Source organism: Berghia stephanieae, chromosome 1, assembly GCF_034508935.2.
Source record: "Berghia stephanieae isolate SIO BIC M18660-M18661 chromosome 1, UCSD_Bste_1.3, whole genome shotgun sequence".
NCBI lineage: Eukaryota > Metazoa > Mollusca > Gastropoda > Nudibranchia > Aeolidiidae > Berghia > Berghia stephanieae.
This window is the reverse complement of record NC_088360.1, coordinates 136,376,201-136,403,885: the sequence shown is the minus strand read 5'-3', so window position 1 is coordinate 136,403,885 and position 27,685 is coordinate 136,376,201. Positions and strand designations below refer to the sequence as shown.

At 35.5% G+C, this 27,685-nt stretch overlaps 1 protein-coding gene across 3 annotated transcripts in view; it reads left to right on the top strand.

Moving 5' to 3' along the window:
* LOC144963289 (putative oxidoreductase YjmC) overlaps positions 1-17,663 on the top strand; it is a 35,781-nt gene extending 18,118 nt beyond the window's left edge. For all 3 annotated transcript variants that reach the window (XM_078897178.1, XM_078897176.1, XM_078897177.1), the window contains exons 5-12: positions 1,529-1,582; positions 3,863-3,961; positions 5,275-5,340; positions 6,823-6,883; positions 12,644-12,762; positions 13,484-13,579; positions 14,627-14,737; positions 15,678-17,663. In XM_078897178.1, coding sequence (XP_078753304.1) covers positions 1,529-1,582; positions 3,863-3,961; positions 5,275-5,340; positions 6,823-6,883; positions 12,644-12,762; positions 13,484-13,579; positions 14,627-14,737; positions 15,678-15,737 — 666 coding nt within the window. In that variant the 3' untranslated portion in view covers positions 15,738-17,663. The remainder of the gene's footprint in view (positions 1-1,528; positions 1,583-3,862; positions 3,962-5,274; positions 5,341-6,822; positions 6,884-12,643; positions 12,763-13,483; positions 13,580-14,626; positions 14,738-15,677) is intronic.
* Positions 17,664-27,685: the final 10,022 nt, after the last annotated feature.

The following is a 27,685-nucleotide window of genomic DNA, read 5'->3' as shown; positions in this document are numbered from 1 at the left end:
CCTTATTAATCAATGTTTAAATTTTATCATTATTTAATCTGCCCTCAAACACACTATCTATGCTCAAGTAATACTTGAAAACTTGGAAATTTGACCTTTCCCCTGGAAAATCGACCTTTCCCCCGCCTGCGACTGTTTGCCATCTTTCAATGACATTTGTCACAATTTTATGATAATGATATCAGCCGTTCTCTCTCTCTCTCTCTCTCTCTCTCTCTCTCTCTCTCTCCGTGTCTCATTCTCTCTCTGTCTCTATCATACATACACATTCTCTCTCTAACACACACACACACACACACACATTCTCTCTCTCTATCTCTCTTACACACACATTCGCACAGTCTCTCTTTCTCTCTCTCTCTCTCTCTCTCTCTCACATACACACATACACACACACACACACACACACACTCTCTCTCTCTCTCTCTCTCTCTCTCTCTCCCCTATCTCTCTCTCTCTCTCTCTTGCTCTTTCTCTATCCTCTCTCTCTCTCACCCTCATCTGCGTGGAGCTCCTGGCCTCCCATTTTGGGTAGGGAGGCACTTACTGTGTCTTCTTTTATATACCTATATCTGTTTTCCAATTTACATGGTTTGTCCTGGCCCTGGGTGGATACCTTGGCAGTGAGGGAAACAGTCGAATGGATAGTTAGTGTTTTGGCTTAGATTGTATTTTTTTTGTCTTGTAAATCATCTCTCTGTTATGCATTGTATTATTTTGTTTTGTTTTACATATATTATGTTTTGATATTTTGATATTATGACTCAAACATTTGAGTGTGTTCCTCTTAGTGGGGAGATGTTTTTTTTTTGTCATGACGAGACTTATAGGGGATCTCACACTATGTACACTGATAGAATGCTCTTGGAATCTACATCTGTTCCTTGTTTGAACTAATTCCCCTTTGTCTTATTTTTTACACTAATTGTACACTATGTACACTGATAGAATGCTCTTGGAATCTACATCTGTTCCTTGTTTGAACTAATTCCCCTTTGTCTTATTTTTTATTGGGTGCTTTAATCATAATTCTAGAACTTTTTTACCATCCCATTTTCTTTCTTTATACTGGCGAAGAAATGACTTAAATGTGTCACAAGGGCCTTAAAACCCTTAAAAACTAAAACAAAAAACATCCTCCTTCTCTCTCTTTCTTGCTCTTTCTCTATTCCCCTCTCTCTCTCTCTCTCTCTCTCTCTCTCTCTCTCTCTCTCTCTCTCTCTCTCTCTCCTTCTCTATCTCTTGCTCTCTTTCTTCTCTCTCCCTTTCTCACGCACTCCCCCCCCCTCTCTCTCTCCCTCCCTCCCTCTTTCTCTCTCTCTCTCTCTCTCTCTCTCTCTCTCTCTCTCTCGTACAAATTAAACAGGCATTCCTTTCTCTTACCTTTTTACTCAAAAGCAGTCACAAAAACTCAAATTTTGCGTCTCATCCATTTAAACCAGAGGCTTCCAGACACTCCAAAGGAGAGTGGCACACCACAAAGTCGCAATGGACTCATCTTACACATTAAATTGTTTTCTCTTCACAGGGTTTAGCCTTCACCAATACATCTCCTTTAATGGTGCCGACCAGAGGAAAGAAGGTAATTATTGATTGTACCAGATCTGCCTACTTGAAAATTTAAATAAAAAATCGTAATTTTTAGGATATAAAAATAATAGTCGCTCTAGTTAACTTTATAGATCAACAATTTACCCTCACAAAGAGTAAATATTTCATGAATTAGGATTGCTCATGAAGTTCTGAAATTGGTGCCCAAATTTCGTAATTTTACGACATTTTCATAGCAGAAGGCAGGTCTTTTATGCCATGCATATTTGTATCTGACATATTATTCGGTAAGATTGAATGTGTGCATCTTTGTTTTTGAAAATATAAGTTTGGTGTACAGAACTTAAATCAACGAAATATTCAAAAGGAAACAATACAGGTAGAAATTGCAGACATTTCCTGTTGTGAGAATTAGAAATTGTTTGATGATTTTATTTGGTGTTGCTAAAGGTTTACTGGGGTCTTTATCGGGGTTCAGTTGTTTGTCCATTTTGTGTTTGTGTTTGTTTTTTTTTTTTTTTTTTTTTTTTTTTTTTTTTGTGGTCCAAGGAAGGTAGGTAATTAGTTTTCGTAGTTAAATTAATTCTCCCTAACAGATGACATATAATATCTAAGTTCTCATATCTAAGTTATTGTGTATTGATTACTCATGTTTGTTGTTATTTTAACTGCCAGAACTACTTGATATTTGACCAATGTGGAATATATTGATGAAACATGAAGAGAGATATAACACATTAACAAATAGAGATACAACACATCAACAAACTAAGATACAACACATTAACAAACTGAGATACAACACATTAACAAAGAGAGATACAACACATCAACAAACTAAGATACAACACATTAACAAACTGAGATACAACACATTAACAAAGAGAGATACAACACATCAACAAACTGAGATACAACACATTAACAAACTGATATATAATACATCAACAAACTGAGGTACATTTGTTGATTAAATTGAAGCTTCCATTACCTGTTGTAATCAGAAGGAAAGAGGGAAAGGTTTTAGCCACTCCCGAGTTCAGTCCAGATTTTTCTAATCACTTTGTCTATTCAGCTTTAATTGGTTAGACGGGTCTCATACATCTGGTGAAAAGTACATTTTGCAACATCAGACTATTTCCTATCCAAAGGTTAGATAGCACTTGTTATTATCCACTGAAACGTAAAGTCTGGTTTTAACTCACTCAACCCTATCACCGACTATATCCGTAGTTTACCCGAGTTACTTTCACCCCATGCCTATTTATTACATTTATCTGACAAATTGTAGGCGCAGTATCAAAGCTAATATTTTTAATTTTTACACGTTAATATAGTTGAATAAAACTATTCTATGCACATGCTCATTTTTAATACATTCCCCCCCCCCCCCCATTTTTATAAGTAGCAAAAATCTCTAGGAAAGGCCTTATAGCTCTGAAGGACTATTCCACAAATATATTCATTTCTCTTGTTTCTCTTATTATTATTCTGGATGGGGATCCTGACCTCCCATAGTGGGCAGGGAGGTACATTCTGTGTCTTCTATCCCCCCAAACCCGTTTTCCAATTGTTACCTGTCATTGTCTTGGAATGAGATTACTTAGTTTTGTCCTGATCCTTGCCGGAGTTCCTTGGCTGTGAGGGAAACAGTCGAATGTATAGTTATAGTTTTGGGAGATGATATTTTTTTCCTTGTAAATCATCTCTCTGTTATGCATTGTATTATGTTTAGTTTACATATTATATTATATGATTGGTAAACATTTGAGTGTATTCCTCTTAGTTGGGACCTGTGCTTGTGTCTGGATGAGACTTTTAGGTGATCTCAAACTAAGTACTTTGACGGTGTGCTCTTGGAATCTACATCTGTTCCCTATTTGAACCAGTTCCCCTTTGTCTTACCTTTTCTTTTGTGCTTTAATTGTAATTCTAGAACTTTTTACTATCCCATTTTCTTCCTTTTTACTGGCGCTGATATGACCTTAATGTGTTGCAAGCGCCGTAAAACCCTTAAAAACAAACAAACAAACATCTTATTTATTATATTATTATATTATTATTATTATTATTATTATTATTATTATTATTATTATTATTATTATTATTATTATTATTATTATTATTATTATTATTATTATTATTTTATTGTTGGTGTTTGTTGGTGTTTTTGTTTTTTTGCCATAAATTACTAAAAATGTTATTCCTTTATCAATTGTAAATGTTAAAATAATTTGTTCAGAGAGATGTTATGGTTATCGGCCAATGGTCTAAAATAAGCTCTTCAACTCAACTCTTATTCTTTCCCTAGAATATATTGGGGACCAATCCAATAGCCTGCGCCGCCCCAGGCAACAATGGAGACGAATTTGTGTTGGACATGGCAACGACATCCGTGGCTTTGGGAAAGGTAATCAAATTGGGAAATGTTAGAGTATTACAAGGGAGAAGAATAATGGAAAAGTGTTAATAATAATGATGATGATGATGATGATGATGATGATGATGATGATGATGATGATGATGAAGATGATGATGATGAAGATGATGATGATGATGATGATGATGATGATGATGATGATGATGATGATGATGATGATGATGATGATTATGCTAATGGTGATGATTATGCTAATGGTGATGATTATGATGATTATGATGATGATGATGATTATGATGATGATGATGATGATGATGATTATGATGATGATGATGATGATGATTATGATAATGATGATGATGATGATGATGTTGATGATGATGATGATGCTAATAATAATAATAATAATAATAATAATAATAATAATAATAATAATAATAATAATAATAATAATGATAATAGTAATAATACTAATAATAATAATAATAATAATAATGATAATAATAATAATAATAATAATAATAATAATAATAATAATAATAATAAAAATAATAATAACAATAATAATAATACATTGTATTTGTATAAGAAGTAATCTTCTATGATTTGAATGACTATATGATCATGTAAAACAACCTTAACTCACTTATTTTTTTATTAATTGGTAGATACCGCAGAAAGAGGTTGAAAGTAATAGAATGGAGTTAAGATAATCTGAGAGCTTGTGGTATTTGACCTGCAGGAATGTACTTAGCATAGACTAGCTTTGTATTAAAAAAATAAGTACTAAACAAAAATGAATATAAAAGCTTCAAAAAAAGAACAAAATACCAAACACAGAACATTTCGGGCTCAAAACCGTTCTTTAGCCAACAACAAAATAACAATACATTCCTAAAAAGGCAGTTTGACAACAAATATTCGGTACATCCCTTCTGTATAAAATTCTTGGCTCTTTCGTAATTTATTTATGTTTTCATTGTTTTTTGTTGTTGGCTGAAGAAGAGTTTTGAGCCCGAAATGTTATGTGTTTGGTATTTTGTTCTTTTTTTTTCTTTTTTTTTTTCTTTTTTTTTTTAAAGCTGTTGAAGTCATTTTTGTTCATTACTTTTTACAGTTCACAGCTTCTAGCAGCTTACTTCGTATTCAGAGGGTAGCAAGCAACAATCCCTGTTGGATTCAAACTACAGAATCTGGGATAAACTCCCAACTCCATAGATTTTGTAGTTAGGAAATTTTTTTTTTTTTTTTTCCAATTCTGTCAATTAGATGTAATGTTTATTTTAATTGATGCCGTATATTTCTCTCTCTCTTCATGTTCCACACACAATTTTTGACTTCAGATAGAGTTGAGTGAAAGAAAAGGATTGGACATTCCAGAAGGCTGGGCGTGTGACAGCACAGGAAGGGTAAGGAATAAATTCGACGTGTACAAATTTGCAGGTCTGATAACCATAATTGTTATGGCCTGGGCTCATTGGTGCAAAAATATTCTCCATTACAACAATGTTAAAACAAGCTCATAATTGCCTTCGTATATCAGACCTGCAAATACGTTCATGTTGGATATATTATCTACATCGTCAACATAAAAAATCAAAGACAATTAAAATGAATAAATTAAATTATAAAAAGAAATACACTGGAAAATGTTTGAAAAGAGTTGGTTCACTAATAGAATATCATAGGAGTGGTGGTTGAGTAGTCCTTAACAAAAGGTCAATTTTCGACGACTCCCACTTTCTGTCACATCATTAAATTTCACGGGAAAAATGGAAGACATTGTCTAAAGTTGGTGCAAGGCAAATTGTCATTAAAAAGCATTCATCATTTAGAGGAGTTTGTTTATTTCAGCATAAATTATACGGTGCAGTACAAGGGATATTATTATTATGAAATTGATTAGTGGTTTGACTGGCATTATACTGACAATGACGAAGATGTCCTAATCAAAGGTCTCAATTTTCCGTTATATTGTGGAAATCTTTACCCCCCCCCCCCCCCCCCCCCTTCTCAACCTCTGATGTTTTGTAATAATTTGGTGTGTCTTTTTATTTTACATCTTTTTCAAACTTTATGTAAACAGTGTGAATAAATAGGGTTTCCATTTGTTGAAGTTTTTGGACGAGGTTTGTTATAACAACTGTGCAGTTTGTGCAGTGAGTAAAGTTCCTCATGTTTCAAAATTTTGAGTTGATGCCTATGCCTAATAGGATATGAAAACATTTTAAAAAGGTCTTTGTGGCAGCGTGGCTCAGCATTACGGTCTTTGCTTCGTACCCAAAAGGTAACGAGTTCGATAACCCGCCGCTGCGTTGTGTGGCCTTGAGCAAGTCACCTAGCCCTAGCTCACTTTGCGGCGCTGCACTGCGGCTGACGCCTGGGTTATTCCAGTCTTCCCTTGGAATAGACCCTAAAGACAAATTTCCCCTCGGGGATGAATAAAGGGAATTTTATTTATTTTATTTTATTTATTTATTTATGTTTTGATGCTATGAAAATACAATGAGAGGCTGCATTCTATTACACGACTAATCCATGAACAAATACAATGAATGTATTCAATTCCATTCTATTACACGGTTAATCCATGAACAAATAATACAATCAATGTATTCAATTCCATTCTATTACACGGTTAATCCATGCCCAAATACAATCAATGTATTCAATTCCATTCTATTACACGTAATCATGCCCAATACATCATGTATTCAATTCCATTCTATTACACGACTAATCCATGAACAAATACAATCAATGTATTCAATTCCATTCTATTACACGGTTAATCCATGCCCAAATACAATCAATGTATTCAATTCCATTCTATTACACAACTAATCCATGAACAAATACAATCAATGTATTCAATTGTTTTTCTTTATCAGACAACGACAAATCCATCTAAAGCTGAGGGCTTGATGCCATTGGGTGGAACAGAACAATGTAGTACGTTGTGGGTTTTATTTACTTCTGCCACATGGTATAATATTTTCAGTTTGTATTAATACTTAAAGTTATGGCAAAATGTAACACAATAGATATTTAATACTTTCCTGGGTCACCTGGAACAACTAATTTGTCTAAGACGTCTAACTTCTACGTCATGGCACAAGACTGAAGGGCTAGAGGTCAGGTGGTTGCTGGATAAGTAAGTAAGTAAGTGGATATAAGTCATTAGTATGTAGGTAGAATTTTTTTTTATTACAAAATGTAAACATAAATTTAAAGATCATATTTCCCTAGAATTTATTTTGATTAACATTGACTGATTGATTGATTGATTGAATAATTGATTGATTGATTCATTTATTTATTGATTCGTAAATTCCTATTTTCATTCATTTATCCATTCACTTCAAGTTTCATTCATTCATTCATTCATTCATTCATTCATTCATTCATTCAGTTATTCATTCATATCACAAGACCACATAGCCGCATATTTAGATGGGGAGTCCCAACAGATCAAGTTGGTTGAGCACTCACCTCACACACAAAGGAACAAAGATCAATTCTTACTTATTTACTTATCCGAACCAGTGACCACCCGAGCTCTAGCCCTTCGGTCTTGTGACATGACGTAGAAGTTAGATGTCTTTTGTAGTTGTTCCAGGTGACTATAAAGTGTGTTACTGATGCTTGGATTTGGTGGGAGGAATGTGCATCTCAGGTCTTCAAGAGGTTGACATTCAAGCAAGTGGTGTGTTACTGTTTCATTGGGGTGTTGACATAGGGGGCAGGAAGGGGATGTGTCTTTTGTAATTTTGCTTAAATGGTTGTTGAGCGGTATGTGTTGTGTTCTTAGTTGAAAAATGATGCTTTGCTGGTGTCTTCTGAGCTTATTTAGGCAATCAGTCTTTACAGGAGTGGTCATATGGGAAAACACATCTACCCGTGGTGCTCATTGCCCAACTGTTCATCCATTCTTCTCTCTTATTTGTTTTGATTATTTGTTTCGCTGTGTCTAAGGATACTGGAATTGATGCTTGTAAAAGTGTTGATCCGAGTCTGGCTAGTCTGTCTGCATTGTCATTTCCTGGTATATTTGAATGTCCCGGTATCCACTGGAGAGATAAGTCTACTCTGTGTGTTGTTAGGAATTCATCTAGTTGAGATCTTAAACTATTGAACGTTGAGGAGAGTTTATCTAACTCGAGAGCTTGGAGAACCGATTTGGAGTCTGTGAAGATGACAGTGTTTTGAAGTTTTGAAGGGTTTAGCTGGAAAACAGAAGAGAGGTGTCGCAGTGAGGCTTCTATTGCAACTGCCTCTGCCTTGTAGTTTGAGCAGGAGCTTCCGCAAGAATTGTGGATTTTATCACAGGTTTTATCTGGGTATTTTACTACAAACCCATACCCAGCATTTTTAGTTCCTTTGTGGGCAGATCCATCTGTGTAAACATGTATCCAGTTGTCTGGGTATTCTTGTATTGTCTTCATTGCTAATGTTTGTATATCTGACTTGTTTTTATTTCTTGTTGTTTCTTCTATGAGGTTAGTCTTTATTTTTGGAAGTTTTAGTTCGGCGTATGGAGGTTTTTGACTGATTAAAATAGATTTTTCTCTGTTTTCTGGTAGTCTGTGTCTTTCATTCAAGTTGTTAGCAATGTGTAGCAGGGATTTTTGTTTTAATCTTGTTCTTGGTTTCCATTTCTCTGCCAGAATTCTGTTTGGATGGTTTTCCTCTTTTCGTTTGTATCTTTCAACCATTTCAAGCACTGCTGATTCTCTGCGAAGTCCAAGTGGTTCCACATTAGTATGTATTTCACATGCTGCTGTGGGTGTCTATCTCAGGGCACCGGAGATGAAGCGAAGGGCTTGGTTTTGTACTCTGTCCAAGGTTTTGTGTGTGTTTTTACTACCTACATTTTGGAGGGCTAAATTGTAGTCCATGACGGAACGCACATAGCCTAAATAGAGTTGTCGAAGCGAGTTTTTGTCTGCTCCCCAATTAGTACTGGCTAGTCGTTTTAGTAACTGGAGTCTCTTTGTGGCTTTGATTTTTACATTCTGAGTGTGTTTGTTCAGAGATAGTTGTCTGTCTAACTGTATGCCCAAATATGTGGGGTTTTCTTCCTTCGCGAGTCGATGGCCTTGGATGGAGAGTGTTATTTCTTTTTTGGAAACAGGATGACTCTTAGTAAATATAGAGTAGACTGTTTTATTGCAATTAACTTTTAATTTCCATTTATCACAGAAGGTGTTTAAGCTTTCTAAATCTTCATTTATTCTATTGGAGGCTATTGGTAGGTGCTTCGTAGTATACCACATAACTAAATCGTCAGCATATAGGGCCTTTTCTGTCTGTAATACTTCTGGTATATCATTTATAAAAATAAGAAAGAGAGTACAGCTGAGGCAGGATCCTTGTGGGAGACCTTCCTCTAATACTTCTCTGTTTGACAGTCCGTTATTAATTTTTGTTTGGATTGTTCTGTTACTGAGAAATTGTTTAATCCAGAAGTAGAGATTTCCATCAATTCCGTAGTCCATCATTTTTGATAACAACCCTTTCCTCCATACTTTGTCATAGGCTTGTTGGAGATCAACAAAAACCGCGACTGTATGTTTTCCATCTTGAAAGCCATCAATTATTTTTTGACTTAATCTAAACAATTGATCTTCTGTTCTTTGCCCTATCCTAAAGCCTGCCTGATATTTATTTAGTAGGCCACATGTCTCCAGCCACCAGTATAATCGGTTATTTACCATTCTCTCAGCGATCTTTCCAACACATGAGGTGAGAGATATTGGTCGGTAACTTTTCGTTTCGTCGGGTGGTTTATCTTTCTTTAAGATTGGAATTATAATAGCATTTTTCCATCCCCTTGGTACTATTCCTGTCTCCCATGTTAGATTTATAAGTTTGAGAAGCATCTGTTTACCTCTCACGCTAAGATGCAAGAGCATTTCATTGTGTATCTTATCTGGTCCAGGGGATTTCCTTAACTTGAGTTTTTTCATAGCTCTGTGAAGTTCTGACATGGTAAAGCCCTCTTTGAACAGGTATGAGATAGCTTTTGGGGCCTTTTCTTGATGTTTAAGGTCTTTAATCAATTTTTTGTCCTTTCCACTTCTTTTTGATGCCTTGTTTACTGAAGCAAAATGTTTGTTGAAGATCATGCCTTTTTTTTGGTCATCTACGATTGTTCCTTCTGTAGTTTTCATGGGCTTTGGGTTGGTTTTCGGGGTTTCATTGTTAAGATTATTAAGTAAGGCCCATGCTTTTTTCCCATTTTGATTGAGGTCAATATTAGCGCATGTGTCTGCCCATTTCTTTCTTTTAGCTTTGTTAATAGTTCTTTTGACAATTGCCGATGCTTTATTGTACTCAATCTTGTTTTTAATGGTTTTATTTTCCTCTAAGTTTTTCCTTGTTTCCTTTCTTGCATTTACTGCTTTTTCAATTTCTTTGCTCCAGAAGGGTTTGTAATTCTGTCGACTACCTCTTGGAATTCCTGCTTTTGCAGCTGCAAGAATGGCTTTGGTGAGGGCTTCGTTTAAATGTTCTACACTTGATGTATCTGTAATTTTTGGAAGCTGGTCATCTAATGTTGCTGTGAAAACATCCCAGTTTGCTTTCTTGAAATTCCATTTGGATTTCTGCTCAAATGTTTTCTTCTGTGTTTGAACTGTTATTTGTGTTAAAATTGATTTATGGTCCCTGCCTATTTCATCCAGAACTTTAATGTGACAAGAATTCAGAAGGTCAGAGGAGATGATGGTTAGATCGGGATGACTCAGGGATATATGAGCTCTGTGAAGAAGGGTGGGGACTGAGTCTGCATTTTGTAAAATGGTGAGGTTGGTTGTATTGCAAAGCTTTTCTAGTTCTTTTCCTGTGTTGTTTAAATTTTTGTATCCCCATAGTGGAGAGTGGCCATTGAAGTCACCAGCATTTATTGTGTTGTTGTATTGGGAACTGTTTAGATCTGTTAGGTTTATAGTACACCGTGGAGGGTTGTAAATGTTGTAAATGGTAAATTTCTTATTTAGGTGCCATAAGGTGACTTTCTGTACATCGGTTGAGTTCTGTGATGGTTTAGAAGTAACATCTCCCGTGATGTCATTTCTTATATAAGTAATAACACCACGGCAGTCGTCACATTTGCAGGTATAGTATGTATAACCAGCAATATATGGATCGCTATTTTTATACAGGGCTTCCTGAAGTAAAGCAATGTGAACTTCCTTTTCATTTAATAATTTCTTTAGCTCTGTCTTTTTATTCCTGATTCCACAAATGTTAATTTGTAAATATTCAAATGTTTGTGGAATTTATTTGTCCCAGTAGCTGACTTTTTGCGCAGATCAGCCTGGGTACTCACTGTCTGGCGCGGACCTTTTCCGAGGCGACGTCCGAGCTCGTATTCTTTCCTTTTGTTTGTCATGGCATGCTGGGGAGTCTGGTCTGTCTTCCCAACCTAACCTGTATTCCTTGTCAGCTGCATAACATCAGGAGTTGAGCTGCAGATGCATGTTCCTCATATAATTAATTTTTTATAGGGTTTAGTCAAGTAGCCTTCATTTTGTCTTCCCACAGTCTCTTTCATGATTGACGGTCGCCCATTCCCCGCCACCTACTGTTTCCTGGCTTGCAGTTATCAATTTCAGTTATTCTTTCTGCTTAAAGGGCCATATTTCATAAACAGAGGATCGTCACGTCCTGGGTCATTTGTGTCGATGAGAGATTCTGTGGGCCTTAAACAAAGGGATACCAGCCCTTTCCCCAAAAATCTCAATTTTTTAAGAAGGATACATGATTACAATCAATCACAGATAGTCATGCAGAAGACATAGGCCACAGGCCGACCAAAGAGGGAGTATAGAAGTGTTAAAGTTACAGCACTAGGAAACAAGTATGAGCTATAGGGGTAGATTAAGAAAAGTAAGGACATACAGAGGACACCACACTACAGAATGAGTGTGAGGTGGGTGGGTGAGGAGCAGAGCGTGTACCACTCATCAGTGGGTTCTGTCTCCTGCACCTTAAGAGGAAGGGGTCCCACCTACTCCCTAGCCCGGTTATACCGCCGGGGACTCGGTCGCGCCCATAACAAACTCAGTAGAAACGGGAACACCACGGGAAGGTGCTGTTATGGACACAATAATGCATGAGAGGCCATATGCAATAATCTCTGTCAGACAGGATTACGCGGCAATCAACGCACCTGGAAATGAGAGGTGTTGGGTTCGAAATGCACATCAATTTCCTTTCAGCAAGCGGGACGTCCGGCCCAGACCTTGCAGCTCCCCAGATCAATTCTTAAAATTGCAACATTTGATTCTCTTAAAATTATCATGTCAACTATGTCTTGTAAAGGACGATTGAATACGTTTGGTAGAGATTGGCGCTCTGTAAATTTTATTTATTTATTTATTAATTGATTAATTTAAAAAAATAGTATTTCATTCATTTATTAAATGATTAATAAATAAATAAATTAATAAATAGATAAATAAATAAATAAATTAATTGATTTACGTATACATAAAACGCACCATGTATATTGAATAAGTATAGTGAGATCAGGTGTTTGTAATTAGATTGAGGTTTCCACGTAAATGAGGTTTCTGATAGTAGTAGTAGTAGGAGGAGGCTACACACCTTTCTTTAGAACAATTCACTGAAATGTCCATATTAGGTTTTTGGTCAAATATTAGTTTTTCTTCTTATTTTTAAAATGTGAATTGGTCATGTTTGCAGGTGGTTACAAAGGCTACGGATTAGCCATGATGGTTGAGGTGTTTTGTGGCCTCTTAGCAGGAGCTGATTATGGCAACCATATACGGCGATGGAAAACAACAGAAAAAGAAGCCAATTTGGTAGTGTAAAATATCTTAATTTTCAAAATTGAGTTTATATATATGAATATCACAAGTATATGTATATAATTTACAAGAATAGTTGTCTGTTCAATGAACGTGATGAACAGTTGATCAATTCAAAATCTATGATTCAAGTGTGGAATAAAATTTGAAGTCAATTTCTATTGTCTCAAAAGACAAGAACATTTTCAACGTTGTAAGAGAACTCCACAGAGCTTTTTACAAGGGCACAGAGAGAAATTTTCTGCAATTGATATCTTATATATTTAGCTCACTTATTGCAGAATTGTTATTTTTTCATAATTTTAACAGTGGAAGATTATTGATATAAATTTAAAGAAATTTTGTTCAAAATAACGAGAGGAACCTCCTGCTGTTATCTTATTCAATTCAAGTACACCCCACCTCATAGTCATACTCGCTAACCACAAGGTTGACCCACAACCCATGTGCTAAAAATGAAGGCGTCTGTTTATCATGGAATTTGACGAAACAAATTTGATTTTTCGATAAAATCATCACAATGTTTAATCAATTTCATTATACTTGTGAACCATCTTTATGTCAATTGTAAACTCCACGTGTAAGAATTGTATGGGCAATTCATAAGAGTAAGCGAGTGCTTAAGAGCCCATACAATGCTTATGAATTTGTAAACATTGTATGGGCTCTTCTTTCTAATTTTTATTTAAATCTTCATGACTTTCATCCTAACCAGGGCCAGTGTTTTGTTGCTGTTGACCCCGAAGCCTTTGCCCCTGGTTTTACTGACAGACTGACAGAATTAAATACAACACTGCGCAATAGCGAGCTTGTAAGTAATTCCTTTTCAAGCTGAAATAGCACTTCAGACTTTTAAATAATAAAAGAATACATTTCACTAAAGTCTAACCTTATAAAAGTGATACTAAGCTACTAGAAACTATGGACTGTAAAACGTAATAAACAAAAATGAATATAACAACTTCAGAAGAGAACAAAATACGACACACAGAATGTTTTGAAGAAGGGTTTTGAGTCCAAAATGTTCTGTGTTTGGTATTTTATTCTTTTTTTTTTTTAAAGCTGTTATATCCATATATATAATATATTATATATATATTTATATATATATATATTATATATATATATATATATATATATATATAATATATATATATATATATATATATTTTAGTTATTAATTTTTACAGTCTTATTAAAGATTTTCATGATTATGCGTTAACTTTTTTGCATTATTTTATTTCTCTTGGTGGACAACGCACCCACTTATAATTATACTACTACTAATAATAATGATAATGGTAATAATAAGGATGATGATAATAATAATAATAATAATAATAATAATAATAATAATAATAATAATAATAATAATAATAATAATAATAATAATAATAATAATAATAATAAAATAACAATAATAATAATAATATTAAGCATAATAATAATAACAGTGATAATAATAATAATAATAATAATAATAATAATAATAATAATAATAATAATAATAATAATAATAATGATAATAATAATGATAATAATAATGATAATAATATAATAATAATGATAATAATAATGATAATAATAATGATAATAATAATAATAATAATAATAATAATAATAATAATAATAATAATAATAATAATAATAATAATAATAATAATAATAATAATAATAATTCACAATATAATATAAACAGAGTAACCACCCTCATTATTTCAGATTCTTCAATGGGTTTTCATACATTGACACATGTATTTAGTGTACATATGAATTGGAAAATGAAATATCAATTTGAAATTGAATTCATAGCCAACTAGATTGTATTTGATTTTCATTTCTTCTCTTTCGTTCCAAGGCTGAAGGTGAGACAGAAGTCCTTGTAGCAGGCGATCCAGAAAAGAAACACCAGAACTTGTGTGATTCTTTAGGGGGAATCCCTTACCACGCAAACCAGATCACGTTTATGGTTAGTTTGTATCATAGCATCAATCTCTCTCTCTCTCTCTCTCTGTCTCTCTCTCTCTCTCTCTCTCTCTCTCTCTCTCTCTCTCTCTCTCTCTCTCTCTCTCTCTCTTTCTCTCTTTCTCTCTCTTTCTCTCTTTCTCTCTCTTTCTCTCTCTCTCTCTCTCTCTCTCACACACACACACACAAACACAAACACTAAACATGAGAGAATTGTTTATCGTTAAAAACTTCATAATGCGCATAATATTTTGTTTTCATTTTGGAGTAGAAAGTAGAGAGCAGAGGCTGAGAGGTCTCTTACTGTGTCTTCTATATCCCTGTACATGTGAGATTACCTGGTTTTGTCCTTTCCTTTGTCGGAGTCCTTGGCTGGGAGGGAAACAGTCAAATGTATAGTTATAGTTTTGGGAGATGATAGTTTTTCCTTGTAAATTATTTCTCTGTTGTTATATTGTTATTGTTATATTTGTTGTTTTGAATGTTTAATGTAAACATTTGAGTGTGTTCCTCTAAGTGGGATCCTGTGCCTGTGGCTTGATGAAATTTTTATGTTCTCAAATTATGCACAATGATAGTATGCTCTTGGAATCTAAGTCTATTCCCTATTTGTACCATTCCTCTTTGTCTCACTTTTCTTGTGAGCTTTTAGTTGTAAATCTAGAATTTTTTTACTATCCCATTTTTTTCCCTTGTTCCTGGCGCTGAAATGACCTTAATGTGTTGCAACCACCGTAAAACCCTTAAAAAAAAAGAAACAAGAGGAAAGTGTTGGATGTGAGTGCGGGTAGGGCTTGTTTGATTCTTTTAAAATAAATATTTGACCTTCATGTCTGGGTTTTCTCTTTTTAGTCTAGTCTTTAAAACAATCACAGTTGGGTTCAGGTTTGTGCAAAGCAAAATTATTCAAATTCTAAAATAATTTTTCTTTTTTTTTCTTCCAGAACAATCTTGCGTCAGAACTCGGTACACTCCCACCAAAACTTCTGGAGAAGACCAAGTAAAAGAAATAAGAGTGCTCAAATCATGTTACTTTTCAATTGAATTTTCGTTGAAAAAGTTTTATAAATATCAGTTAAAATAAAAAGTGAAAGGATCTTTGACGGACTCTATAGAAGGAACAAAATTGCTCTTTGTTATTGTGTTTCTAGCCAGTAATTGTTATGAGTAGTTATCTCCAAATTTCAATGCACAGCATCAATAGGGGGTTGTCATACATTGACATCTTCAAGAAAGAGGTCATGAAAGCAATGTTGTCCGATTGATGATTCAAGCAAATTTTGCTGCTCGAAGCTTGAAGAAACGAATAACAATAGACAAATGGAATGGAAACTTCAGTTTAGTTAACAAAGACAGATAAAGTGGACCTCTTGGGTTTTCCCTTTGTTAACAAAATATGATGATTGAAATGCTAAAGACAAATCATTCGTCTTTAATATTTCATTCATCATGTTTTATTGACAAAGGGGAAACCTGAAACGTCCACTTTATCTGTCTTTGGTAATTAAATTACAGCTTTCATTCTATTTGACGATTGTTATTGATTGACGATTCAAACAACTACATTGAATGGATTGCTTGATATTATGATATATTCTACTCTAAGTGCCAAGGCTATTTTTGTACTATGTATTTAATGTTTTTTACACCGTTGATTGGCTTTTTTATCGCTGTATCAACCATATATATATATATATATGTTTCATCATTTGAACACCTTAATCAGATAATATTCTTCCTCTTCTTCTGTGTTTGGGCAGCCAATGCCATCATACTGGCAACAAGTGCTACGTCATATTAAATGTGCTCCGAGCTGCTAGGATTTGTTCATGACTTGGTGCTGTCACTATTTCTTCTGGCAGATTGTTCCATTCCTTTGTGGTTCGCAGGAAGCAGATTGTTCCATTCCTTTGTGGTTCGCAGGAAAAAGTTTGATATGTTGTGTTTGATCTGTTGATTGTGTATGTCAAGGAGTGAGTGGTACAGGTGCTAATATCTGCGTGTCGACAGTTGTGGATTGGTGTTTGTTGAAATGTTAACTTCTACATGTTCAAGTCTCTGTAAATATATCTCAAAATAGTATACATCTAATCAGTGGTTACCATTGTGTGTGTTTTCAGCTTGGTATTAGAGATAAAGGATTTTCCACTTGGATAATTTGGGTGGTTCCTGCTTTTCCAGGAATGCTTTAGCAGTTTGGAATCCTGTGTCATTCTTAAAGATTTGTTCCTGGGTGGGGTTCCTGACCTCCATGGTGGGCACGGAGGTACTTACTGTGTCTTCTATCCCCCTATATCTGTTTTCCAACTAGCTTTCTGTCTTTGTCTTGGAATGAGATTACTTGGTTTTGTCCTAGCCCTGACCGGATACCCTTGTTGAGAGGGAAACTTTCAAATGTATAGTTAGATTTGGGAGATTATATTTTTATTCCTTGTAAATCATCTCTCTGTTATGTAATGTATTATGTTTTGTTTACATATTATGTATAATTTGTAAAACATCTGAGTGTATTCCTCTTAGTGGGGACCTGTGCTTGTGACTGGATGAGACTTTAAGGTGATCTCAAACCAAGTACTTTGATAGTACTCTTGGAATCTGTATCTGCTCCCTATTTGATCCAATTCCCCTTTCTCTTACTTTTTCTTGGGTGCTTTAATTGTAATTCTAGAACTTATTACTATTTCATTTTCTTCTCTTTACTGGCGCTAATATGACCTTAATGTGTTGTAAGCGCCTTAAAACCCTTAAAAACAAAGAAAAAAGATATGTTCCAGGCTTATATTTCACGATGTATGTTAAACAGAACAGTGAAATCCCGATAAAAGCCAACACCACCAGACCAAAGTTGGCTGACTTAAAGCAAAGTTGCACTTTATCCAGTATTAATTGAACACACTTCAAATAAAGAACAGAAAATTTGGGACCAACAAGAGTGGTTGACTTAATGCTGATTCCACTGTATATGGGGCAGTGTGGTGCAATGGTAGTTTTTGCATTAACCTCAGCACCTGGGTGGGGTTCCTGACTCCCATAGTGGGCTGGGAGGTACTTGCTGTGTCTTCTATCCCCCTGTATCCGTTTCCCTATTGATTTCTGTCTTTGTCTTGGAATGCGATTACAAAGTTTTTCCTGACCCTGGCTGGGATGGAAACAATTGAATGGATAGTTATAGTTTTGGGAGTTTATATTTTTTTCCTTGCAAATCATCTTTCTGTTATGTATTATTTTTTCATTTTCAACATATAATTTGTAAACATTTGAGTGTATTCCTCTTAATAGGATCTTGTGCTGGTGTCCAGGTGACACATTTAGTAATCTCCAATTAAGTACACTGATAGTGTGCTCTTGGAATTTACATCTGTTCCCTTTTTGCATCATTCCCCTTTGTCCTACCTTTTCCTCAATTCCTTTTAATTGTACATCTAGAATGTTTTTACTACCCAATTTTCATCTTTTTTTCCTGGCGCTGATATGACCTAAATGTGTTGCAAGTGCTGTAAAACCCTTAAAAACAAACACCCTTAACAACAAAAAACAATGATCTATTCTACTAAGTATAAGAGAAGATACTAATAATTTCGATAGATCAATATCCACCATAGATCTTACAATGGCGATTCTCTTTAAATAAAAATTACACTCGTGTGCACAAGTAAGTTTTAATGTTTGTTCAAGATTAATGTCATTAGTATGCGTGACCAGGTCTTCACATGCATGAGTGCTCGTGTAAATGTTTTTCAATTTATTTCAATCCATTATTTTCCTTTCTATAAAGTGCCTGGAGCTGTGTTGGTTTTGTTTTTAGGGGTTTTACAGCTCTTGTGGCACTTTTAGGCCATTCTAACACCAATAAAAGGGAAGATGATAGGGGAAAAGTTGTAAATTTGAAGTTAAAAGGATTAAGGGAAAAAGTAAGGCAAGGGCTGAGACGGGGTGGGCCCACACTCACATTACATAAAACTTCACACTACGCTCTCACTTTTCAAGCTTGTACCGTGAACGGAAGAAATGTGAATATGCAAGCAGAGTGGACCCACATCCCATCCGTCATTTACACAACCAAGATGGCATCAGGTGTGGTTGCTGTTACGCATTTTTGATTGATGTTCTATTGGCCGAAGCGGAGAAAAGAGTACAAGAGATATTGGGTGCATCGCATTTTTAGGAGAAGATTGGTATTCGGAGAATGCCACCTCCTTCTTGTCAAAGCACTAAGTGATACCAGCAAATGCCTTGGCTATTTGAGACCTGACTTCAGCCCATTGTTTTTAAAATAAATATTGTTTGAGTATTGATTGTTTACTTTGTCATATAGTGGTAAATGCTTTTCCACAGCTACAATCAAACATTCGTCATCCATGTTGACAATTAGACAAAAAAATACGCTTGGGCCCCTTGTGTCAAGAGGTCACCCAACCCCCCCTTTCAACTCCCGCCTCTCTCACCCCATTGACCTATATTCTGTTGCATCGCGGATGGAATGTGAAATTAATTTTAATGCAGCAGTAAAATGAATTTCACAGTCCGTCCGGTAGTTTGAGATGAGTTCACCTGGAATTTTGTGAGTGCACTCTGTTCCCGTATTGAAAAGAAGAGTGTTTTAGGTTCATCCATTGAGGAAGCAATATGAACGAGGGAGAATGTAGTGTGAAGTTGTAAGAAACGTGGGCCAACTCTGTATTGGCCCAAAAGAGGACTGGTTCAAATAGGAAACAGAGGACTTCAAGAACATTCCATCAATGTGCCTATTTTGACAGTACCAAGATGTGCCATCAAAGCACAAACAAAAGATCCCACTTTGAACGATACACTCAAATGTTTACAAAGAACATACCATCTATTCAAAGCAAAAAGAATACAATAGTACATAACAGAGCAATGATTTAGAAGGAAAGAAAATATCATCTCTCAAACAGAAGGAAGAAAATATTTGACTGCTTCCCTCTAAAACCATCCAAACAGAATTCTGGCAGAGAAATGGAAACCAAGGACAAGATTAAAACAAAAATCCCTGCTACACATTGCTAACAACTTGAATGAAAGACACAGACTACCAGAAAACAGAGAAAAATCTATTTTAATCAGTCAAAAACCTCCATACGCCGAACTAAAACTTCCAAAAATAGACTAACCTCGTAGAAGAAACAACAAGAAATAAAAACAAATCAGATATACAAACATTAGCAATGAAGACAATACAAGAATACCCAGACAACTGGATACATGTTTACACAGATGGATCTGCCCACAAAGGAACTAAAAATGCTGGGTATGGGTTTGTAGTAGAATACCCAGATAAAACCTGTGATAAAATCCACAATTCTTGCGGAAGCTCCTGCTCAAACTACGAGGCAGAGGCAGTTGCAATAGAAGCCTCACTGCGACACCTCTCTTCTGTTTTCCAGCTAAACCCTTCAAAACTTCAAAACACTGTCATCTTCACAGACTCCAAATCGGTTCTCCAAGCTCTCGATTTAAATAAACTCTCCTCAACGTTCAATAGTTTAAGATCTCAACTTGATGAATTCCTTACAACACACAGAGTAGACTTATCTCTCCAGTGGATACCGGGACATTCAATATAACCAGGAAATGACAATGCAGACAGACTAGCCAGACTCGGATCAACACTTTTACAACCATCAATTCCAGTTTCCTTAGACACAGCGAAACAAATAATCAAAACAAATAAGAGAGAAGAATGGATGAACAGTTGGGCAATGAGCACCACGGGTAGATGTATGTTTTCCCATATGACCACTCCTGTAAAGACTGATTGCCTAAATAAGCTCAGAAGACACCAGCAAAGCATCATCTTTCAACTAAGAACACAACACATACCGCTCAACAACCATTTAAGCAAAATTACAAAAGATACATCCCCTTCCTGCCCCCTATGTCAACACCCAAATGAAACAGTAACACACCACTTGCTTGAATGTCAACCTCTTGAAGACCTGAGATGCACATTCCTCCCACCAAATCCAAGCATCAGTAACACACTTTATAGTCACCTGGAACAACTACAAAAGACATCTAACTTCTACGTCATGGCACAAGACCGAAGGGCTAGAGCTCAGGTGGTCGCTGGTTCGGATAAGTAAGTAAGTAAGACTGCTTCCCTCTCAGCTAAGGATCCCTACCAGGACCAGGAAAAAAACAAGCAATTCCAATCTAGAACAAAGACAGAAACAAGGAAAGTTTGTTTTGTTTGTTTTTATGGGTTTCACGTCCTGTGACACAACAATTATGTCATTTCAGCGCCAGTAAAAAGGAAAATGCAAAAGGGAAGTTCTAGATATCGTGTTAAAAACCACCGAACAAAAAGGAAGGCAAAGGGGACTGGGTCAAATAGGGAACAGAAGATTCAATAAGCAATCCATCGATGTGCAAATTATGATTGTTTTTAAGGGTTTTACAGCGCTTGCAACACATTTAGGTCATATCAGCGCCAGTAAAAAGGAAGAAAATGAGATAGTAAAAGGTTCAAGAATTACAATTAAAGCACCCAAGAAAACAAAGACAAAAGGGAATTGTTTCAAATAGGGAATAGATGTAGATTCCAAGAGCACGCTATCAGTGTACTAAGCTTGGGGTCACCTAAATGTCTCATCCTGACACAAGCACAGATCCCCACTAAGAACACACACTCAAATATTTACAAATCATTATACTTATACGAAATAAAATAATACGGTGCAAAAAAGAGAAATGATTTACGAGAAATGAACTCCCAAAACTCTAACTATACATTTGACTGTTTCCCTCCCAGCCAGGACAAAAACAAGTAATCTCATTCCAAGACAAAGACAGAAAGCATGTTGGAAAACAGATAAAGGGGGATAGAAGACACAGTAAGTGCTCGCTATGGGATCAGGAACCCCCCCCAGCCAGGCACAAGGAAAGGAGCCCGATATGACGGATACACTCAAATGATTACAAAGTACAACATACAGAATTCAAAACTAATGATTATAATAGAATGTAACAAAAACAGATGATTTGAAAGGAAAAAAAATCTCATCTGTCAAAAAGGGTACTGTTCATGTCACTGTCTCCCTCCCAGCTATGTTTTTGTTTTTGTTTTAAAGGGTTTTACGCCGCTCGTGACACATTTAGGTCATATCAACGCCGGTAAAAAGAAGGAAAACGGAATAGTCAAAATATTCTACATTTACAATCATAGTACCCAAGAAAAAGTAAGACAAAGGAGAATTTGTTCAAATTACCTCAAAGTCTTATCCAAACACCAGCAAGGATCCCACTAAGAGGAATACACTCAAATGTTTACAAATGATATGTTAAAAAAAAAACAAAAAAAAAAAAAACAGTACATAACAGAGAGATGATTTGCAAGGGAAATAGTATAATCTCCCAAAACTATAACTATACATTTAACTATTTCCCTCCAGGCAAGGTCAGCAAAGCTAATCTCATTCCAAGACAAAGGCAGAAAGCAATTGGAAAACTGATCCATAGGGGTTTAAAAGACACAGCAAGTACCTCCCTGCCCACTATTGGAGGTCGGGATCCCCACCCAGCCCTCCCAGCTAAGGATCCCCACAAGGACCAGGAAATAAACCGAGAAATCTTAATCCAGAACAAAGACAGAACAATATGGAAAGGGAAAAATTAAGGGTTGTTTGTTTTAAGGGTTTTACGGCGCTTGCAACACATTTAGGTTATATCAGCGCCAGTAGAAAGGAAGAAAATGGGATAGTAAAAAGTTCTAGAATTACAATTAAAGCACCCAAGAAATAGTAAGACATAGGGGAACTGGGAACAAATAGGGATCAGATGTAGATTCCAAGAACATACCACCAATGTACTTAGTTTGAGATCACCTATGTCTCATCCGGACACAAGCACAAAATCCAACAAAGAGGAATACACTCAAATGCTTACATAATACATTCAAAATAACAAATATAATAATACATAACAGAGAGATGATTTACAAGGAAAAAAATATCAGCTCCCAAAACAATGACTATGCATTTGACTGTTTCCCTCCCAGCTAGGACTCCGGCCAGGACAAAGACAGAAAGCATGTTGGGAAACGGATATAAGGGGATAGAAGACACAGTACCCCCCTGCCCACTATGGGAGGTCAGGAACCCCACCCAGACAGATAAAGGGGGATAGAAGACACAGCAAACGTGACCTCTTTGCCCCCAAGGGAGGTAAGAAGACCCCACCCAAGTGCTAAGGGCCAGTTTAAGCTTAAGAAATGAAGTCGCACAATAGTCATTTGTTGGCAATTCTGTTTTGTTTATTCCAATTTCAGCTGTTACAAATGTTTTAATAATGCTTACTATATTATTGTAGTTTAAAAAAATATGAAACTATATTATGAAATAAATAATGGCGAAATCATTGCATATATTATCTTTACGTAAATAAACATTCAAGTCAAAAAGTAATAAACTTTTAAAAATAACTTTATAAATTGATGAGGAATCTAACAATTTGAATGATAAAATGTTAAAACAAACTTGTAGGTTTAACATATAACGTTAAGTTTTGTTGTGGTAGTAGTAGTAGTAGTAGTAGTAGTAGTAGTAGTAGTGTAGTAGTAGTAGTAGTAGTAGTAGTAGTAGTAGTAGTAGTAGTAGTATAGTGTAGTAAGTAGTAGTGCGATAGCAGTGGTAGTAGTAAAAGTAGCAGTGGTAGTGGCAGTAGTAGTAGTACAGTAATAGCAGCAGCGAATTGTACATAACAGAGAATGATTTAAAAAGAAAAGAATATCTTTCAAAAAAAAAAAAAAAAAAAAAGGGGGGGGGGGGGGGGGGGGGGGGGGTTTATCTCCAAATTTCAATGCACAGCATCAATAGGGGGTTGTCATACATTGACATCTTCAAGAAAGAGGTCATGAAAGCAATGTTGTCCGATTGATGATTCAAGCAAATTTTGCTGCTCGAAGCTTGAAGAAACGAATAACAATAGACAAATGGAATGGAAACTTCAGTTTAGTTAACAAAGACAGATAAAGTGGACCTCTTGGGTTTTCCCTTTGTTAACAAAATATGATGATTGAAATGCTAAAGACAAATCATTCGTCTTTAATATTTCATTCATCATGTTTTATTGACAAAGGGGAAACCTGAAACGTCCACTTTATCTGTCTTTGGTAATTAAATTACAGCTTTCATTCTATTTGACGATTGTTATTGATTGACGATTCAAACAACTACATTGAATGGATTGCTTGATATTATGATATATTCTACTCTAAGTGCCAAGGCTATTTTTGTATTATGTATTTAATGTTTTTTCATCGTTGACATCTCTCAAATAAAAGGAAGAATATATTTGACTGCTTCCCTCTCAGCTAAGGATCCCTACCAGGACTAGGAAAAAAAACAAGCAATTCCAATCTAGAACAAAGACAGAAACATGGAAAGGTTGTTTTGTTTGTTTTTATGGGTTTCACGTCCTGTGACACAACAATTATGTCATTTCAGCGCCAGTAAAAAGGAAAATGCAAAAGGGAAGTTCTAGATATCGTGTTAAAAACCACCGAACAAAAAGGAAGGCAAAGGGGACTGGGTCAAATAGGGAACAGAAGATTCAATAAGCAATCCATCGATGTGCAAATTATGATTGTTTTTAAGGGTTTTACAGCGCTTGCAACACATTTAGGTCATATCAGCGCCAGTAAAAAGGAAGAAAATGAGATAGTAAAAGGTTCAAGAATTACAATTAAAGCACCCAAGAAAACAAAGACAAATGGGAATTGTTTCAAATAGGGAATAGATGTAGATTCCAAGAGCACGCTATCAGTGTACTAACCTTGAGGTCACCTAAATGTCTCATCCTGACACAAGCACAGATCCCCACTAAGAACACACACTCAAATATTTACAAATCATTATACTTATACGAAATAAAATAATACGGTGCAAAAAAGAGAAATGATTTACGAGAAATGATCTCCCAAAACTCTAACTATACATTTGACTGTTTCCCTCCCAGCCAGGACAAAAACAAGTAATCTCATTCCAAGACAAAGACAGAAAGCATGTTGGAAAACAGATAAAGGGGGATAGAAGACACAGTAAGTGCTCGCTATGGGATCAGGAACCCCACCCAGCCAGGCACAAGGAAAGGAGCCCGATATGACGGATACACTCAAATGATTACAAAGTACAACATACAGAATTCAAAACTAATGATTATAATAGAATGTAACAAAAACAGATGATTTGAAAGGAAAAAAAATCTCATCTGTCAAAAAGGGTACTGTTCATGTCACTGTCTCCCTCCCAGCTATGTTTTTGTTTTTGTTTTAAAGGGTTTTACGCCGCTCGTGACACATTTAGGTCATATCAACGCCGGTAAAAAGAAGAAAACGGAATAGTCAAAATATTCTACATTTACAATCGTAGTACCCAAGAAAAAGTAAGACAAAGGAGAATTTGTTCAAATTACCTCAAAGTCTTATCCAAACACCAGCAAGGATCCCACTAAGAGGAATACACTCAAATGTTTACAAATGATATGTTAAAAAAAAACAAAAAAAAAAAAAAAAAAACACTACATAACAGAGAGATGATTTGCAAGGGAAATAGTATAATCTCCCAAAACTATAACTATACATTTAACTATTTCCCTCCCAGGCAAGGTCAGCAAAGCTAATCTCATTCCAAGACAAAGGCAGAAAGCAATTGGAAAACTGATCCATAGGGGTTTAAAAGACACAGCAAGTACCTCCCTGCCCACTATTGGAGGTCGGGATCCCCACCCAGCCCTCCCAGCTAAGGAACCCCACAAGGACCAGGAAATAAACCGAGAAATCTTAATCCAGAACAAAGACAGAACAATATGGAAAGGGAAAAATTAAGGGTTGTTTGTTTTTTAAGGGTTTTACGGCGCTTGCAACACATTTAGGTTATATCAGCGCCAGTAAAAAGGAAGAAAATGGGATAGTAAAAAGTTCTAGAATTACAATTAAAGCACCCAAGAAATATTAAGACATAGGGGAACTGGGAACAAATAGGGATCAGGTGTAGATTCCAAGAACATACCACCAATGTACTTAGTTTGAGATCACCTATGTCTCATCCGGACACAAGCACAAAATCCAACAAAGAGGAATACACTCAAATGCTTACATAATACATTCAAAATAACAAATATAATAATACATAACAGAGAGATGATTTACAAGGAAAAAAATATCAGCTCCCAAAACAATGACTATGCATTTGACTGTTTCCCTCCCAGCTAGGACTCCGGCCAGGACAAAGACAGAAAGCATGTTGGGAAACGGATATAAGGGGATAGAAGACACAGTACCCCCTGCCCACTATGGGAGGTCAGGAACCCCACCCAGACAGATAAAGGGGGATAGAAGACACAGCAAACGTGACCTCTTTGCCCCCAAGGGAGGTAAGAAGACCCCACCCAAGTGCTAAGGGCCAGTTTAAGCTTAAGAAATGAAGTCGCACAATAGTCATTTGTTGGCAATTCTGTTTTGTTTATTCCAATTTCAGCTGTTACAAATGTTTTAATAATGCTTACTATATTATTGTAGTTTAAAAAAAATATGAAACTATATTATGAAATAAATAATGGCGAAATCATTGCATATATTATCTTTACGTAAATAAACATTCAAGTCAAAAAGTAATAAACTTTTAAAAATAACTTTATAAATTGATGAGGAATCTAACAATTTGAATGATAAAATGTTAAAACAAACTTGTAGGTTTAACATATAACGTTAAGTTTTGTTGTGGTAGTAGTAGTAGTAGTAGTAGTAGTAGTAGTAGTAGTAGTAGTAGTAGTAGTAGTAGTAGTAGTAGTAGTAGTAGTATAATGGTAGTAGTAGTAGCGATAGCAGTGGTAGTAGTAAAAGTAGCAGTGGTAGTGGCAGTAGTAGTAGTACAGTAATAGCAGCAGCGAATTGTACATAACAGAGAATGATTTAAAAAGAAAAGAATATCTTTCAAAAAAAAAAAAAAAAAAAGGGGGGGGGGGGGGGTGCTTTATCTCCAAATTTCAATGCACAGCATCAATAGGGGGTTGTCATACATTGACATCTTCAAGAAAGAGGTCATGAAAGCAATGTTGTCCGATTGATGATTCAAGCAAATTTTGCTGCTCGAAGCTTGAAGAAACGAATAACAATAGACAAATGGAATGGAAACTTCAGTTTAGTTAACAAAGACAGATAAAGTGGACCTCTTGGGTTTTCCCTTTGTTAACAAAATATGATGATTGAAATGCTAAAGACAAATCATTCGTCTTTAATATTTCATTCATCATGTTTTATTGACAAAGGGGAAACCTGAAACGTCCACTTTATCTGTCTTTGGTAATTAAATTACAGCTTTCATTCTATTTGACGATTGTTATTGATTGACGATTCAAACAACTACATTGAATGGATTGCTTGATATTATGATATATTCTACTCTAAGTGCCAAGGCTATTTTTGTATTATGTATTTAATGTTTTTTCATCGTTGACATCTCTCAAATAAAAGGAAGAATATATTTGACTGCTTCCCTCTCAGCTAAGGATCCCTACCAGGACTAGGAAAAAAACAAGCAATTCCAATCTAGAACAAAGACAGAAACATGGAAAGGTTGTTTTGTTTGTTTTTATGGGTTTCACGTCCTGTGACACAACAATTATGTCATTTCAGCGCCAGTAAAAAGGAAAATGCAAAAGGGAAGTTCTAGATATCGTGTTAAAAACCACCGAACAAAAAGGAAGGCAAAGGGGACTGGGTCAAATAGGGAACAGAAGATTCAATAAGCAATCCATCGATGTGCAAATTATGATTGTTTTTAAGGGTTTTACAGCGCTTGCAACACATTTATGTCATATCAGCGCCAGTAAAAAGGAAGAAAATGAGATAGTAAAAGGTTCAAGAATTACAATTAAAGCACCCAAGAAAACAAAGACAAAAGGGAATTGTTTCAAATAGGGAATAGATGTAGAT